This window comes from Rhineura floridana, chromosome 3, assembly GCF_030035675.1.
Source record: "Rhineura floridana isolate rRhiFlo1 chromosome 3, rRhiFlo1.hap2, whole genome shotgun sequence".
Taxonomy (NCBI): Eukaryota; Metazoa; Chordata; class Lepidosauria; order Squamata; family Rhineuridae; genus Rhineura; species Rhineura floridana.
In genome coordinates, this window is record NC_084482.1 from 183,005,807 (window position 1) to 183,023,535 (window position 17,729).

Below are 17,729 nucleotides of genomic sequence, written 5' to 3' on the forward strand. Positions count from 1 at the left end.
TCTCTGTGCAGATAATACCAAGATGCTGTCTCTAGAAAATATGAATTTCTCAATTTCAGGCAGTTACTTGCTATCATCTCAACTGCAAAGTAAAACAATTTGTACCACATATTTAAAATCAAAGCTGGAGCACTGTTTTCATTGTATAACAACAAATGTGGCTTTATGATTTGCTCAGTACTAACTACATAGCATTTTAATCTTTGCATGAAGTAGATTTTTTTAAAAAAAAATACTATTATTAATTATCTTGGGATTTTTCTTTTTTTAAAAAAATTAACCACCTAATCTATTGGCCTTACATTGAGCCTGTCTTGTCTCACTCCATTTTAATTCAAGTTCTTGTACTGCAGAAAATGTAGGTCGGTTAGTCACACCTGCCAAAAAGTTAGAAGATACAATTCGCTTGGCGGAACTGGTAATTGAAGTTCTACAACAGAACGAAGAACACCATGCAGAGGTGAGTAGCAATGGCCTAAGCATTTCTGAGCAGGGGAGTATTTGAGCAAGTGTATTCTTGTGTATATTGCACCTCTAGTTCTTTATACCATGCGGTGAACAATTGAGCAAGACAAAGCCACTTTCTCCCCCATCTCCCAAATAACACTAAATGTCACTAAGAATCATCTTGCAGGGGAAGATCTCTAAGGCTACAATCCTACATGCACTGATGTGGGTGTAAGTTCTATTGAACTCAATGGGGCTTACTTTTGAGTAGTTACATATAGGACTGAACTGTAAATATTTATTAAAAGAACTAAGGGCACAATAGCTTAGCCATCACTTGCATGTAAGCTCAGTTGCACTGGGATTTAATATGGCAGTTCATTTATGGATTATACCTACCAACAGCCAGAGTCTGTACTCAGGGATTATTCCAATCTAACTTTTCAGGGAAGATTACCTGTGAATCCATACAAAAATGTTATGTCAGAATGCAAAATCTACATGGACTTTGCAGAAGAGATCCACAATCAAGAGATTAGATTCCTGGGTTCTCCTGCTTCACAACACTTTCTGGCAAAAAACAGATATATTTTACCTTCCAATATAATATCAAATAATGCTTTGATTTGGATTCCTGCATTGAGCAGGGGGTTGGACTTGATGGCCTTATAGGCCCCTTCCTACTCTACTATTCTATGATTCTATAATGTGTTTTTGTCTGCATTATTCCATTGGTATTCCTCAGCTTTGAAACCTGCTTACCATTTATGTCAGTTTATTAATGACTGCTGGAGATAGCAAAATATGGCCAAATGTTTTTTTTAAAAAACAGCTGAATAACTATGATTTAAAAGGTTTCCAGTTTGTGGGTGAAATTGGTCAAGGTTTGGGATTGTGTGTGTAAACGCCATATTATATGTACTGAACAGCCAATAATAGAAATTAACCAATAATTTGACAACTGCCCAGGATATATCAAGTCTTTATAGACATTTAGTTGTTTATATGCTCTAACATGCATGGATCTAAAACATTCATAACAGGACACAAGAATACAGCTTCAGTTACTACGGAAATCCTGGGCACATCTTGTACCTTTTAGTGTGTAAGTTCTCCAGCAATGGGAGAGCTGGTTTAATGCCACTCTTAAAACAGTTTAGAATCCTGTTAGGATTTAAGCACATAGATTATTTCATAGATGTTCTGAAATAGATGTTCTGCCAACACATGAAATCCCCCATGTACAGATGCATATATGGAGTTAGTTGCATGTACACTCATATCCAATATTCTTTGAAAAATGTAGTGATTTGTGATCTTTTATAAATGATCCTTTGAAAATTCAGCTAAAACTATCCTTTGTTTATAAATTTTAACACTGCAGCATTAATTCCCTATTTTCTCCTTCTCATTGACGTTTCTATATTGCATTAAATACATTTTAACATAAATAATTTCACCATTAAAAACAGCAACCATAAATCAGATGTCTAATAAAATCAGAGTAAAATTAATTTATTTCTAGTGCGCAGCAATCCACGAGTCCCAACTAATGCCTGATTCCATATTTAAATTTCCTCCCTGTTTTTCTATTGTTCATTCAATCTTGGATGATCCTGGCAGGGGAAAGAGGTATGTGACTAAAGTGAATGAAACAAGTCACCTCCTGTCATATTTTCGTGCATGCCCTCTCGGTGCCATGTTTCCTAATGGGATTTTCCCTGGGATATCCTTGCTTTGTAACTTTGGATCCAAGGAATGTAACAGCAACTTCTGTTCGAACTGCTTGTGGAACTGTAGCCCTACATGGCAGGGCCAATGCAGGGGGAAATTCTCCAGCCCATGCATGTAGCGATGAATATATTTTTACAAGCACTGCAGTTACATCCCAACACTTGTCCTACCTGCCTGGGCTCTTTTCTCAGCCTGTTTACCTTTGTTGCTCAGCATACATCTGAGATAGATAGTTCCCTGCTAGTAATAGACATAAGTCAGAAATGATTGGTTAGGGTAGCTATAGCCTTCCACTAATTTTGTTCATTGTGTGTATTGTTCTGGTATATATATAAGTATATACAATATGTACGTATGGAGAGAGAGAGATTATCTAGGATTCAGGAGTGAAGCAACATCTGTTTTCATGTCATTGGAAAGCTAGCCATGTAGTTCAGAAAGAGCTTAATTCTGTGTGCTGTGATGACATGTCTTAAGAAAATAATGTTGTTTTCCACCTCACTATCTCACCACTTGCTATCATGGTGAGTCCTCACTTGTAAAGCACTGAGTAATCAATAATGATTCGATAGTAAAACAACAACAACTGAGAGGCAAATGGCTAATGGCCATGACTTTGAAGCATAGGTTCTGTTAACTAAGCAGTTTGCCACATGTTGAGAGCTGCCACATGGAACAGTGTGGCAAGACACATGTCTACAACCCCCACCATCACATACTTACTTACTTATTTACTTACTTATTTACTTATTTATTTATTTATTTAATTTGTATCCCGCCCTTCCTCCCAGCAGGAGCCCAGGGCGGCAAACAAAGCACTAAAACACTTTAAAACATCATAAAAAACAGATCCTAAAACACATTAAAACAAAACAGCATTAAAAACATTTTTAAAAAAAAACTTTAAAAAAGGGTTAAAAACATTATTTAAAAACATATTAAACAATTCTGACACAAATGCAGACTGGGATAGGTCTCAACTTAAAAGGCTTGTTGAAAGAGAAAAGTCTTCAAAAGGCGCCGAAAAGATAGCAGAGATGGTGCCTGCCTAATATTCAAAGGGAGGGAATTCTACAGGGCAGGTGCTGCCACACTAAAGGTCCGTTTCCTATATTGTACAGAATGAACCTCCTTTTTTTTTTTTACAATAATTTTTATTCAAATTTTCATAAAACATACAAAACAAAATCATAAAACATTCAAAGACAAAAAACAAAACAAAACAAAAATGATTAAACAAAAAAATAAAATGTTGACTTCCCATTTGTCGCAGATCAAATCAGTTATAGGTCTACAATATATAACAATCCTGTCTCTTAAATTATATTATAAAATCACTTTCCTCCAGTAGTTATCTTAATTAATCATCAAATCTCATAAACATTACTTTATTCTTTCCACAAAAAGTCAAAGAGAGGTTTCAATTCTTTAAGAAATATATCTATCAATTTTTCTCCAAATAAACATGTCGATTAATCCATCTCGTTAATAATAATAATAATCTTATTGTCATAACCATAGTCCAAATAAACATATCGATTAATCCATCTCATCAAAATCTGTTAGGTCCAATAATTTCAATAGCCATTATTCCATTATCCATATTAATTCCATCTTCCATCTTCAATAGTCCTGTTAAGTCCAGTAATTTCAGTGTCCAATCTTCCATTATCAGTATTCCATAATAATCTTGCTGTCATAGCCATAGTCATATAATAAGAGTCTGATGGGAATTTCCTCTATCCCAAATATTTTCTTGCCATCAGTTCTGAATAAGTTGCTGAAATATTGTTGTAAAGTCATATCTCTGTTCTTCTTTTTTACAAAATGCACTGGCTCATCTCTTGAGAATTTTTCCATTGTCACATGGCTGCAGTTAATTCCATAGATTTTCTCTATATCAAGCTCCATCACGTCATTCCAGTCCAAAAGATTATCCAAGCCATTGATAACTTTATCTCTAATATCTTCATTAATTTCTTCAGAGATAACGTTAAATTCCAAACAGTAGATTTTATTTCTAATATCCATAAACTCCAGATCTTTTTCGAATTCCACATTTGTTCCAATCTCCAGGGCTTGTATCTTCCCTTTATTTTTTCTTTTCTCATCTCTGATCTCATTCTCCTCTCTCACAGGATCCCCTATTTCTTTAAGCTCCTGCGTCATTTTGCTCAGTTCAATTTTCAGCTCCTTACTGCCCTGTCGCAGGGTTTGTTTCGTTATCTCAATCTCATCCATTATTTTCTGAAACATAATTACTTCCAGATTCTCAGCCACTTTCTTGATTGCCATTTTTAAAACCACGAAAACAAAACAAAACAAAAATAAAGAACCACTTCTTATTTCAGCAACAATTGGGTTAATATTCCAGGCTTGATGACATCACAGTATAAACAGAGCAGCCTGCCTTATCTCTCTATGTTCAAGAATACAAAACAAATTTAGTTCTCAGCATCAAAACAGTTAGTGGCGTCGTGAAGAAGCAGATTCGTCAAAATAAAATATACCAAAAAGAGAATAGTCCCAGACAATATAATGTTCCTCGGAATAGAAATCCCTCTTCTGTTTATATCTTTAGAATGCACTTCCAGGACAGCTTTTTGCAACAGAAACAGAGATAAGCTGTTAATTTCGTGAATAACAGAGAAGAGTTATAGCTCACCCAGAAGTTCTTTAAAGCTGATTCATTTGACAAATCTCTTTTTGCTGCAACGATTTAAACCAAGTAAAAAAAATAATAGAAAGAAGGGTGCTTGCCTGTTAGTCCGTTTTCTCTTTGAAGAAAAGATAAACGTATCGCATTAATCAGATAGAGCTTGTTCGGAAGTCCGTCCGGCATTGCTGGCTGGACCTTTTCTCATAAATTAATGAGATCCAGTCCTCCCAACAAAAACAGGCTTTTGAGGTTGATCTCTACGTTTCTCCCTGCCCGGGAGAAATTTCATCAGTCAAAAAATAATGTTCTGACTGATTTATATCTGAATAAGCTTCTTTTGAGGCGGGAGCCCGTCTCAAAAGCAGGCACAAGCGAAGTCACCCTTCCCGGAAGTCCTCCAGAATGAACCTCCTGATAAGATGGTATCTGCAGGAGGCCCTCACCTGCAGAGCGCAGTGATCGACTGGGTAGATAAGGGGTAAGACGGTCTTTCAGGTATCCTGGTCCCAAGCTGTATAGGGCTTTGTACGCCAAAACTAGAACCTTGAACTTGGCCTGGTAGCAAATGGGCAGCCAGTGCAATTCTTTCAGCAGTGGGGTGACATGTTGGTGATACCCTGCTCCAGTGAGCAGTCTCGCCACCGCATTTTGCACCAGCTGCAGCTTCCGGACCAGTAATTACAGTAATCCAGCCTATAGGTTACCAGTGTGTGCACAACAGTGGTCAGGCTATCCCGGTCCAGAAACAGCCGCAGCTGTCTCACCAGCCAAAGCTGGTAAAAGGCACTCCTAGCCACAGAGGTCACCTGGGCCTCCAGCAACAAAGATGGATCCAGGAGTACTCTCAGGCTACGGACCTGCTCTTTCAGAGGGAGTATAACCCTGTCCAAAGCAGGCAACTGACCAATTATCCGAACTTGGGAACCACCAACCCACAGCACCTCCGTCTTGCTAGGATTCAGACTCAGTTTATTGGCCCTCATCCAGCCCACCACCGAGTCCAGGCAGCAGTCCAGGGCTTGCACGGCCTCTCCCGATTCAGATGTTACGGAGAAATAGAGCTGGGTATCATCAGCATACTGCTGACACCTCACCGCAAAGCTCCTGATGACTGCTCCCAAGGGCTTCATATAGATGTTAAACAGCATGGGGGACAAGATGGTACCCTGCGGCACCCCACAGCACAGCTGCCAGGGGGCCGAAAGACAGTCACCCAATGCTCTTCTCTGAGAATGACCCTGGAGATAGGATCGGAACCACTGTAAAGCAGTGCCTCCAATACCCATCTGACCAAGTCGGCCCAGAAGGATACCTTGGTCAATGGTATCAAAAGCCGCTGAGAGATCAAGTAAGAACAACAGGGTCACACTCCCCCTGTCCTTTTCCTGATACAGGTCATCCATCAATGCAACCAAGGCCGATTCAGTCCCACAACCAGGCCTGAACCAGACTGGGATGGGTCAAGATAATCTGTTTCATTCAAGAGTACTTGTGGTTGCTGTGCCACAACCCTCTCAATCACCTTCCCTAAGAAGGGGGTATTTGCAACCAGTCTGTAGTTGTCACAAACCAATGGGTCTAGAGTGGGCTTTTTCAGGAGTGGTTGAATCACCGCCTCTTTCAAGGTGGCTGGAACCACTCCCTCTCACAATGATGCGTTGACCACACTCTGGATCCACTCGGTCAGACCCCCTCAGCAAGCTTTAATAAACCAAGAAGAGCAAGGGTCGAGACGACACGTTACTGGCCGCATCATCGCAGACATATGGTCTTGCTCTTTCAACATTACCCATGTAATATGCAAAGGGAGCATTGGGGAATAGCAACCACACAGTTCCCATAGTGTATGAACCAACCTTTAACAAATAAAACTAGATATGTCATCCCTTAGGGCAGGGGTGGGAAACCTGAGTTCATCAAATGTTGTTGGACTCCAACTCCCAGCCAGCATGGCCAGTAGACAGGGATGATGGGAGCTGTCATCCAACAATACCTGGAGGACCATAGGTTCTACATTGCTGCCTTAGAGTATCAAAGCCAATTTGTTTCAGCTTTTACAGGTCATGTTACAGTAATCCTAACCCCTGACTGGCCATGCTGGAAAAGGTTGGAATGTGGACTTCCGGGAAGGGTGACTTAGCCTGTGCCTGCTTTTGAGACGGGCTCCTGCCTCAAAAGAAGCTTATTCAGATATATCAGTCAGTTTTTTCTTTTTTTTTTGACTGATTAAACTTCTCCCGGGTAGGGAGAAACGAAGAGATTAACCTCAAAGCCTATTTTTGTTGGGACGACCAGATCTCATTAATTTATGGGACGAGGTCCAGCCGACGAAGGTGGGACGGATTTTTAACAGCAAGCTCTATCTGATAAAGCGAACGTTCACCTTATCTTCTAAGAGAGAACGCACTAACAGGCAAGCACCCTTCTTTCTATATTTTTCTTTTACTTGACTTAAATTGTTGCTGTTTAAAAGAGATTTGCCAGATTGATCAGTTTTTGACATCTCACTGGGGAGCCATAACTTCTCTCTGCTACGCACTAATTAATAGCTTATCTCTGTTTTTGTTGCAAAAAGCTGTCCTGGATTTGCATTCTAAAGATATACACAGAAGAGGGATTTCTATTCCAGATTTTTATTTTGAAAAATATTATACTGTTTTGAGACTACTCTCTTTTTGGTCTATTTTATTTTGACGAATCTGTTTCTTGACGATTGCCATTAATTGTTTCGATCCTGGGAACTGCATTTTGTTTACTTAACTATTGGAGAGATAAGGCTGTCTGCTCTGTTTATACTGTGATGTCACCAAGTTTGGAGTATTAACCCAATTGTTGCTGAAATAAGAAGTGGTTTTCCTATATTTTTCTTTTAAAATGGCAATTAAGAAAGTGGCTGAAAATCTGGAAATAACTATGTTTCAGAAAATAATGGATGAGATTGAGATAATGAAAATTGAATTGAGTAAAATGAAGCAGGAGATTAAAGATATAAGGGTCCCTGTGAGAGAGGTGACCCTGGAAGGGGTCCCTGTGAGAGAGGAGATCCCGGAGATTGGAACAGGGGTCCCTGTGAGAGAGGTGACCCTGGAGACTGGAATAGGGGTCCCTGTGAGAGAGGAGATCCCGGAGATTGGAACCAACGTGGAACAGGAACAAGATTTGGAGTCTATGGACTTTAGAAATAAAATCTATTGTTTGGAACTCAATGTTATCTCTGAAGAAATGAATGAAGATTCTAGAGATAAAGTTATCAATGGCATGGATAATCTTCTGGACTGGAATGATGTGATGGAGCCCAATATAGAGAAAATCTATGGAATTAACTGCAGCCATGTGACAATGGAAAAACTTTTAAGAGATGACCCAGTGTATTTTGAAAAAAAGAACAGAGATATGATTTTACAGCAGTATTTCAGCAACCTATTCAGAATGGATGGCAAGAAAATATTTGGGATAGAGGTAATCCCCATCAGACTCTTACTATATGACTATGGCTTTGACAGCAAGATTATTATGGAATACTGATAATGGAAGATTGGATATTGAAATTACTGGATTTAACAAGACTACTGAAGATGGAAGATGGAAAATGGAACTAATAGAGATAATAGAACAATGGCTACTGAAATTATTGAACCTAACAGATTCTGATGTGATGGATTAATTGAAATGTTTATTTTGACTATGGTTATGACAATAAGATTATCATAATTAGTAATGAGATGGATTAATCGATATGCTTATCTGGAAAAAAAAATTGATAGATATATTTCTTAAAGAATTGAAACCTCTCTTTGACTTTTTGTGGAAAGAATAAAGTAATGTTTATGAGATTTGATGATTAAGTAAGATAACTACTGGAGGAAAGTGATTTTATAATATGACTTAAGAGACAGGATTGTTATATATTATAGACTTATAACTGATTTGATCTTTGACAAATGGGAAGTCAATATTTTACTCTTTATTTTTTATTTTTGTTTTTTTTTTTTTCTTTTTTTCTTTTTGTTTAACTATTTTTGATTTTGTTTTTTGTCTTTGAATGTTTTATGATTTTGTCTTGTATGTTTTATGAAAATCTGAATAAAAATTATTGAAAAAAAAAAAAAGGAAAAGGTTGGAATGTGGTCATTTTCTCTGCTGGAACTCCTGAGCTCCACTAGAGTGGGGGGCTTTGCCACCATAGAAGTTCCCTCTGCACCATGAAAAGCATGGACAGGCAGAAGTTAGCTCTGGTGGTATTCCCACCAGTGGTAGCCACCATAAACCCCCGAAATGGGATGTTTCAGGGAGAGGAAGGGGTAGAACTGGGCTGACCAAGAATCTGCTGGATCCGAAGTGGATCCAGCTACCCACAGTTGGTCTGATCCAGGCCTGTCTAATGTGCTAGCCTAGAAACCTATGCCAGCAGAAAACCACATTTTTCCTGGTTCCTCTCCTTCCACCCAGGTCAGTGTAAGGAGCAGGGCTTCCAGTGTAGCAAAGACTCTACTGCTCTGTTCAGCCCTGTTGCTCCTGGCTGGGAGTTAGGATTGTTACATGAAATAAGTATGTGTAGGGCAAAGTAGTGGTGTTACGGATGTTATGGACAGACAGTTGGCTGCCCCCCCTTTCTCCATGTTTACTGACTTTGTACCTTGAAAAAAACCACCCTTTTCTTACTTTCAGTGAGTTTTCATAGGTACTTGTCAGGTCACTTGAAGTTCACTGAAGACTTCACAGAGGTCTATCTATCCATCCATCTATTCATCTTACATCACTTATTAAAAACTGGTTAAGACAAACAGTATGAGCACACTGAAATGATAGTGTAGAATGCACATGGGATTAACACACCTGTTAGTGGGCACGCCTTTTTAAGTTCCAATTGTAATCACATAGGAAGGGAAGCAACTATCTTGAAAAAATACCAAAAAAATTATCAAGAAAAAAGATTTCCTCCTAAGTTAGTTCATAGTTAGTTCATTAACAGTTATTAAGCACAATTCCCCCTTACCCCCTCCAAAAAATCCCAAGAGAACAATAAAGAATATGATCATTATATATGTGACCAGGATCTAAACAGCTGTACAATTAGTTCCTTGTAAACAAAGGAGCTCTGAATTTTCTTGTTGAACAGTTTCAAAAGCTGAAGTAAATATTTAGCTCCCAAAATACTTTTTATAGTAGGGATGCTTTTGAAGGCTATGCCATTTGTCTCACCTTTCTCAGACTTTTTTTTGTGTGTGTAAAACTAAGTAATAGGGAATTTCATAAGCCACTAGCTATCACAGGCTGTTTTAGTATTGCCGTTCTCTCTCCATATATATGTATATGTATGAATATGTATATATGTATTTTACCTTCTGGGAGATATGCATATATACATGAATTCCCATGGGTATGGGGGAAAATTATAGGTGTGGTGATGTAGGGAGGCACTTCCTTTCCTTGTTTATAACACAGAAGGTAAGTAGATGGCAAACCAAACTTTTCTCTGTTCAACTGCATTGAGTAATGCCGTGTTACTTCTCTCATTTTGAAGAATGATATACTGTGATCACAGGACAACAGCTTGGCATGAATGAGCAGACTTTCTGACTGCAAGTTGTGTGCTACTTACAGAATGAAAATCATTGCTCTCTGTAATTTACCATGATCCTTTCTTCTGAATTTCTACAGCATTTCCTCTTTTTCTGACTTATGGAAATAGGCTTTTAACTGCTGAATTCAGGAAGAATTATGTTGGTCTTTGGAGAAAACATTATTCTGCTGTTCCCAAGTCTGGCTTTCTTCACTACATACAGACAAGATTACTAATATATATGTGATTGATTTTATTATAATATTGTATTTTTAATCTGTTTTGTACACCGCCCAGAGAGCTACTAGCTATGGGCGGTCTAAAAATGAAACAAATAAATAAATAAATAAATAAATAAATAATAAAATGTTTCCTCCAACCATGCCCATCCAGTATAATTTATAATGCAGTATTTTAATCCTTAAGCTAAAAAACCCTGAAGATAAATAAATTGATTATATTACTGATAATCAAGTAATATAAAGCTGTTAAAATGCCATATAACTATAAAACTATAAAGACTCAAGCTCACATAATATCTACCCTTACACTATGCCAGGATATTCATGCTGTTGACCCCTTGTCACATATGCAAAAATGAGTTTCCTGTGCAAACCAGAAGGAAAAAAATAAGTACCTGAACAAAGACAGTGTTGACTGTGTCTGAATTGGCACGTCAGAGGCATAATTCCTCCTGCCTTCCTAATGGCATCCTCTTCAAAATTAATATTATCCATGTTATGGTGCGCTGCTTGTAAAAAGGATGCCTGTGTAGGTTAAGGAATAGTTTAGAATAAGACAGTTGGTCACAATTATGTCTGGAAGAGAGACACAACTTGCACATCATAAGGCGCATTAATCTCAGGATGACAGCAGACTTAAGGGAGATGAAGAGTAGAAAAGATTAATAATCAGTATAAATACATAGGAATTCCACAGTCTATACCAGCACACAGTAAGGGTTCTATAATTTATAGGTACCCAGGATACAAATCAAATATAGCTCCTATTCATCTTTAAGGAAAATTTAATGATCTTTTATAAAGCAGTTCCAGGAGCTCAAAAGTGAAATATTTATAGATAAGTTTCTTTTGGGATTCTTAAGGAAGAATTAAATTATTTTTAGTGATGTAATAGTTAAACACATCATTATTTAAGTTAATATTTTCTTTTTAAATTATTATGTAAAAGCTGTGAAATGTCACACGGCTTGTTCATGATATTCATCTCAGTTCTTAATGTATGTGTAATAGTACTTCTGATTTCTTATAGCATTTAATAAAAAGTTTTGAACCCTTTCCCCCCCCAAAAAAGTAAGAAAGTTGGCAATTTAGGCTCAGTGAATCATTCAAATGTAAATTTTTACTCTGTATTAATTTCTGTAAATGTCCAGAAAAGAATGCACACCAAAACAAAGTACTGTAGATGTTTAATCCATCCATTAATTTCTAGCTGAATTTCCCCCTTCACTGACAAAAAAATATCATCACGATTGACATAAATCTCTTTCAAGTTCTTTTTCAATTATATTTATTTATTCATTTTACTTCCAGTATTTCTTAACTGTTTTTCTGCAAAAATTATCACAAGATGATTTATAAATATATGTATATATATAAAATATAAAATATGACTAATTGAAACAGAATAAAACAATAGTTTAAAACGATCTAAAAGCAACCATAAAAAATATTTGGTTAACTCCAAAAATGCCTGGCAGAGGAAAGAAGTCTTCATCTCCTTTTGATAAGAGATTGATGAAGCATAATTATGGGATTGTACCCAACTAAGAGATACTCAAAGTAAACCCATTGAAATCAATGGACTTAAGTTAATTATGATCATCTTGGTCATTGATTTCAGAGGGACTACTCTGAGCATGACTTAGGGCACAATCCTATGGATATTTACACAGGGCTGACAGGAGTTAGGATATTGCAGATCTCTGTCTAAGCTGGCTGGGTCCTGGCTCAGCCAGGCTACATCAGTGTAAGCCCCTGCAGCTCAGTTCAGCTGTGGCTCAGCCAGCAAAACTCCATCTCTCCTGGCTCAGGTGGGGCTCAGCTGAGACTGGCATGTTAAAGTGGCTTAAGTCCAAAAAAGGGGCATTGCAGGCGTATGGCGGGGCAGGACTGAGGAGAAAGGGACTTACACCCTGTCCTACATCCATTCAGTTCAGTCATGTGACCTCCTGTCCCTGCTTTTATTTTCTTTCTACTGGGCTCTGCCAGCTGAGCTGCCATTCTCCTATCCCAAGGACTCCTGAATGGAGATAGGATCTGGCATACTTTAAGCAGGCATAAATTCAGCCTACCTTAAATTACACTTGCTTCCTCGATGTAGGGTTGCTCTGCCTGTTGGATACAAACCATAGATTCCTCAGGGGAGCACATTCTATACATCTGTGGCCACCACAGAAAAGCCACTGCTCCTGATGGATGACAATGTTACCTCTTTGGAGGATGGAACACAGAACAGAGCCACATTGGCAGATGTTTTTTAAAAATGTTTAAATGGTGGCAGATAGTTACTCAAATATAGTTAGCCTTTGCCTTGCTTTTAAGTCTAACTTCTTTTCTCTCTTTGGAAAATACTAATGACATTTCTTACCCTGTATAAACGATGAGCTGTTAGGTAGTTTCCATATTGCCAACAATTACTTCACAAGGTCCTGTTGACAACACCATTCATACTGCATGTTCCTAAGCCAGAAGTTATTTTCAACACGCGTGCATGTGTTCCAAACACATTCACATCTGAGTCATGTATGATGTGAATGTCACTTTAGAGAAATTGTACAGTAAATTCTTAAGGATCCATGCGCATGACAAAGAGTTACTTCACTGATATTTCTTGGTTTTCAACTTTAGGTGTATTTCCTGTTATAGTCATGTCCTGCCTTGACTGTGGGTGGTTTTTCTCTAATGCCAATTTTCTAAACCTGGGTTATATATTTTTTTCTAATCTAGTGGGGCAAGCCAGGTTTAATTACTTTAAAACTTATATATGTAAAATTAAGGTAGATTTTTTTTAATCAACTGCTTGACTTCAAATTGTTAATGTGGGATGGCTATTCTCACACTGCAATTACCAATCAGATTCTAGATGAATTTCTGAGAGCATTGTGGGAAAGAAAAGCAGAAAACCCACAAACACAGTGAAGAAACTCCCAGATGTTTTATAGTTTAGACAAAGAACTAGTTTACACCTCTATTAAATAGCATGATCCAAAAGGTATTAAATGGGTTATTGTAAACTGAACAGACACACCTCCTAGAGGAGCTATACAATTCTGATTCAGTGCTCCCAGAGAAGTTCCTGAAGAAAAGTAGCATTGCTTATAATGGATACACTATCTGCACTATGCTAGCATTTTTTATTGCTGTTCTCTTTACAATAAAGCTAGTTTTCAATAGATGTCCATTAGTAGTAGTTGTTTTTAAAATGCCTGTTGAATGTAGATAACATTTACTGTGCTTTAAGATAACACTAATACTTATTTCATGTTTTTTCCGTGCTCCATTTAAAGGCCTTTGCTTGGTGGTCAGACTTAATGGTCGAACATGCGGAAACTTTCCTGTCCTTGTTTGCGGTGGATATGGACGCTGCACTAGAGGTCCAGCCCCCAGATACCTGGGACAGCTTTCCACTCTTCCAACTTCTAAATGATTCCCTTCGTAGTGACTGTATGTATTGTATTTTGGCCATTTAATATTCATTCTCTGATAGGGCAAAACAGTTGGCTTAATGCTAATAGCTTTCACTGTTTTCCAGTTCTCTGTGACAGATGAATGGCCTTCAGTTTTTAGTTTAATTTTCTCAGTGCATTTGAAAGAAAGGCATGATTCTTTATTTATACTCAAAGAACTATGTACTACACCTTAACTAATATATGTGCACACTCAAGCAAAAAGTACCAAAACCAGTACAAAGCCTCTTTGAAAGCAGCTTTGAGCACATAAACAATTTATTTATTTATTTATTATTATTATTATTTATTAATTATATTTCTATACCGCCCCATAGCCGAAGCTCTCTGGGCGGTTCACAACATATAACATCCAATATACAATTTAAAAACATATATTAAACTTAAAAATTATACCAAAAATACCTAAACATAATTAAACATATAAACAACTACAAAACTCAGTACTAAAATATTAAATGTAAAATGTAAAATGAATTATTTTTGGCTCGATCCCATTATCTCTTCCACACTACCTCGAAAGACCGACAGACTTGCCTGACTGGCCCCCAGTCTCAAGCTCCGAGATTGGTGACCTGATTCTGATGCTACGCAAAAATAAAGCTCCAGGAGAAGACATGATGCCACTGGAGACCTTTTTGGCCGAAATGTCATGGTGGGGTCCTTTACTTGCGGCCTTATTCACACACATTAACACCGTAGGCGAGTTCCCAAAAGGCTGGTGTACCAGCATAATTGTACCTATTTTTAAAAAAGGGGATCCAGCTGACCCCCGAAATTATAGGGCAATTAGCCTGCTCGACATAGTGGCAAAAGTCTATGGTCGCTTCCTGCTTAACAAACTAGCTGAATGGGATGCAAAGTTCTCAATTATTCACCAGGAACAAGCTGGATTTAGAAAGGGAAGATCCACAAAGGAACAAGCATTTATTCTACAACACCTAATAAACAAGGCCGTAAAAGGGCGGAATGTATCGCTCTATATTGCCTTCATAGATTTTGCGGCAGCGTTTGATTCGGTGGATAGGGCGATTCTGTGGCAAAAGCTGGACCGTTCAAATGCAGACAAGAGATTGGTGTGGCTCATAAAATCTCTACACCAATCCAATGTGGCAAGAATTCGCTTAGGAAGGAATGGCGCCTTATCCTGTGACATCCCTATAATGAAAGGGGTGAAACAAGGGTGCATATTAGCGCCATTCCTTTTTCATTTTTTTATAAATGACATAATTCCTGCACTGTCCGCACCCAAGTTCTTTCCACCCGCTGTAGGCTCCCAAAAAATTTCAGTACTATTATATGCGGATGACCTGGTTTTAATGTCCATGAACAAAATAGGTATAAAAAGACTACTCCTCGGTTTGGAAGAATATTGTGAAACCCACCACCTCCAAGTAAATCAGGCTAAATCAAAAATCATGGTTTGCGGTAGATACAGGAGGACAAAAAACACTTGGATTTTAAATGGACACAGACTTGAACAAGTGAAGTCCTTCAAGTATCTCGGCATAGTTTTTACAAATACACTCACTTGGAAAGCGCAAGAGGAAGCCATCAAACTAACCAGTGCTAAAACACTTGGCCAACTAAAAAGGTTCTATTATACGAGAGGAGGCCAATTAATTCTTCCCCTCCTAAAAATATATAGAACTGCAGTAATTCCCAAATTACTATATGGAGCAGAATTGTGGGGACATGCCCTCAAACGCACGGTAGAGCCTTTACAAAACTCCTTTTTAAAACAGATCCTGGGCCTCCCACGCAGTTCCCCTTCAGCACATGTAAGGACGGAAGTGGGAATCCACTCATTAACTGCAAAAATCGACTTGGCAGCATTAAGATTCTGGAGGAAAATCCTATTATTGGACGATTCCGCACTAGTCAAAGGTTGCTGGCAGGAACAAATCCAAAAAGGGGGGTGGGCGCAATCTACAGAACTCTTAATTGAACATTACAATCTAGCACCTTATGATCTTAGATTATTCACACCAAAAGAGCTGAACAACTGGGTACTCAATTTTGATGAGTCTCAAGATAGACTCCAATTGTTGAGTTCCCAGTTTTCAACCTGGTTCCCGCTCTTCAAAATAAACTACACTCCCACCGCTTATTTTTCAACCCTTTCCTGTCCACAGAAACGCAGAGCATTTACAGAAATAAGGTTTCAGACAATGCCCTCAGCAGTTTTAGAGGGAAGGTATAAGGGAGTGCCAAGAAACCAACGTTTCTGTATATGCGGGAATAATATGATTGAGGACCTCCCCCATTACATGCTCTACTGTCCTCTCTACAATTCCCCGAGACATAAATTTTTAGATCCCTTCCTAAAACCTAGAGAGGGACTAGCACAGGAATTTATACTTACTGACCTATTAGCCGACAATTTTAAGGAGGTGACCATTGCGGTTACAAACTTTGCCATGGCAGCGAAGAGACTAAGAGCCCAAATAGTGAAAGACAATACAAACAAAGCCGAGCAGCCATGATTTCCCAAGACAGATTATATTGCATTTTATTGTACAAATTTTACTGTGTGTTTTTAAATGTGTTTTGCGATGGCCAACGGCTAGAAGCAATAAAGTATTTGATTGACTTTAAAAAATGTAAAATGCATTAAATCGATTGAATATTAAGATGTTAATTGATAGCAACCAGCTATATAGTCAGCTGGTGGCACTTGTTAGTAGTGTTTTGGAAGCTATAGAAGTGAGTACCAACATGTGCAGCATTTTTGTACAAGATCCTTTTTGACACTGCAAAATAAGCAGTGCCAGTGAACTTCAGAAGAGATTGTGCAGGCAACTAGCAGTGCTAGTTTGCAGCATCCAAGCTGTTCTCAGTTGCATGCCAGTGAGGGTAGAGCTGCAATGGTAGCTTCCTGGCAGTGAGGATGTTGCTACTTACTGGGAGGGGTGAGGCAGCTGGAACAGCATAATCACACTGGCAGGGGCACTGGATCGGTTCTGCCAGTGTGCCCACGCTGTACTAATCTCCCCAACGCTTCATCCCTCCACCTCTCCCAGTAAGCGACACTGCTGTTGGAAATCTAGCTCTGCCCACTTGACAAATTACTTCTGCAGGAGTCCATCACAACAGTTCAGTCATTAACAGAAGTGTTTTAGTGTCATACAAAGTGGAATACAGTCTTCATTTTGAAGATGAGAGATGCTAAAAGTGACTTTTTTGAAATCATTCCAGCAGGGTAGACAAATATTACCCTGCTAAGATAAGATTTAAAGAGGTGCAAGAGGAAACTATTTATGAGCCAAGGTGTTCTTATTCCATTGAAAAGGGAGGGGGGTCCTTGCTCAGATAGGTTTAATTTATATTAAATTAAAATAAACAAGTGATACAGTTGTCTCAGAAACAAAATGACAAGCAGCAAGACTGTGAGTGCTTCGACACAACAGTTTATTGTAGATTTGGTGCTGCTCATAGATACAGGTTTTTTGCAGCGTCCTGCCAACTATACATCTTCTTCATCAAAATCCACCTCACCCACCTCAAATTCAATCTGGATTTATCATTTCCTGGGTTTCTTTAGTTATCAGATTTCTGTGGAAACAATAAATCCAAATTAAATGAGGAAATAATACAGAACAGCATTTTGATGAGGA

General features: G+C 38.3%; 1 protein-coding gene across 13 annotated transcripts in view; it reads left to right on the top strand.

Moving 5' to 3' along the window:
* Positions 1–17,729, top strand: part of CADPS (calcium dependent secretion activator) — a 562,280-nt gene that overhangs the window by 418,088 nt on the left and 126,463 nt on the right. For 6 of the 13 annotated variants that reach the window (XM_061622068.1, XM_061622066.1, XM_061622061.1 and 3 more), the window contains 3 exons: positions 372–460; positions 2,071–2,079; positions 13,933–14,089. In XM_061622068.1, coding sequence (XP_061478052.1) covers positions 372–460; positions 2,071–2,079; positions 13,933–14,089 — 255 coding nt within the window. Of the gene's footprint in view, positions 1–353; positions 468–2,070; positions 2,080–9,959; positions 9,974–13,932; positions 14,090–17,729 lie in introns of all 13 variants that reach the window. The other 7 variants (XM_061622063.1, XM_061622069.1, XM_061622072.1 and 4 more) reach the window with 3 other exon arrangements.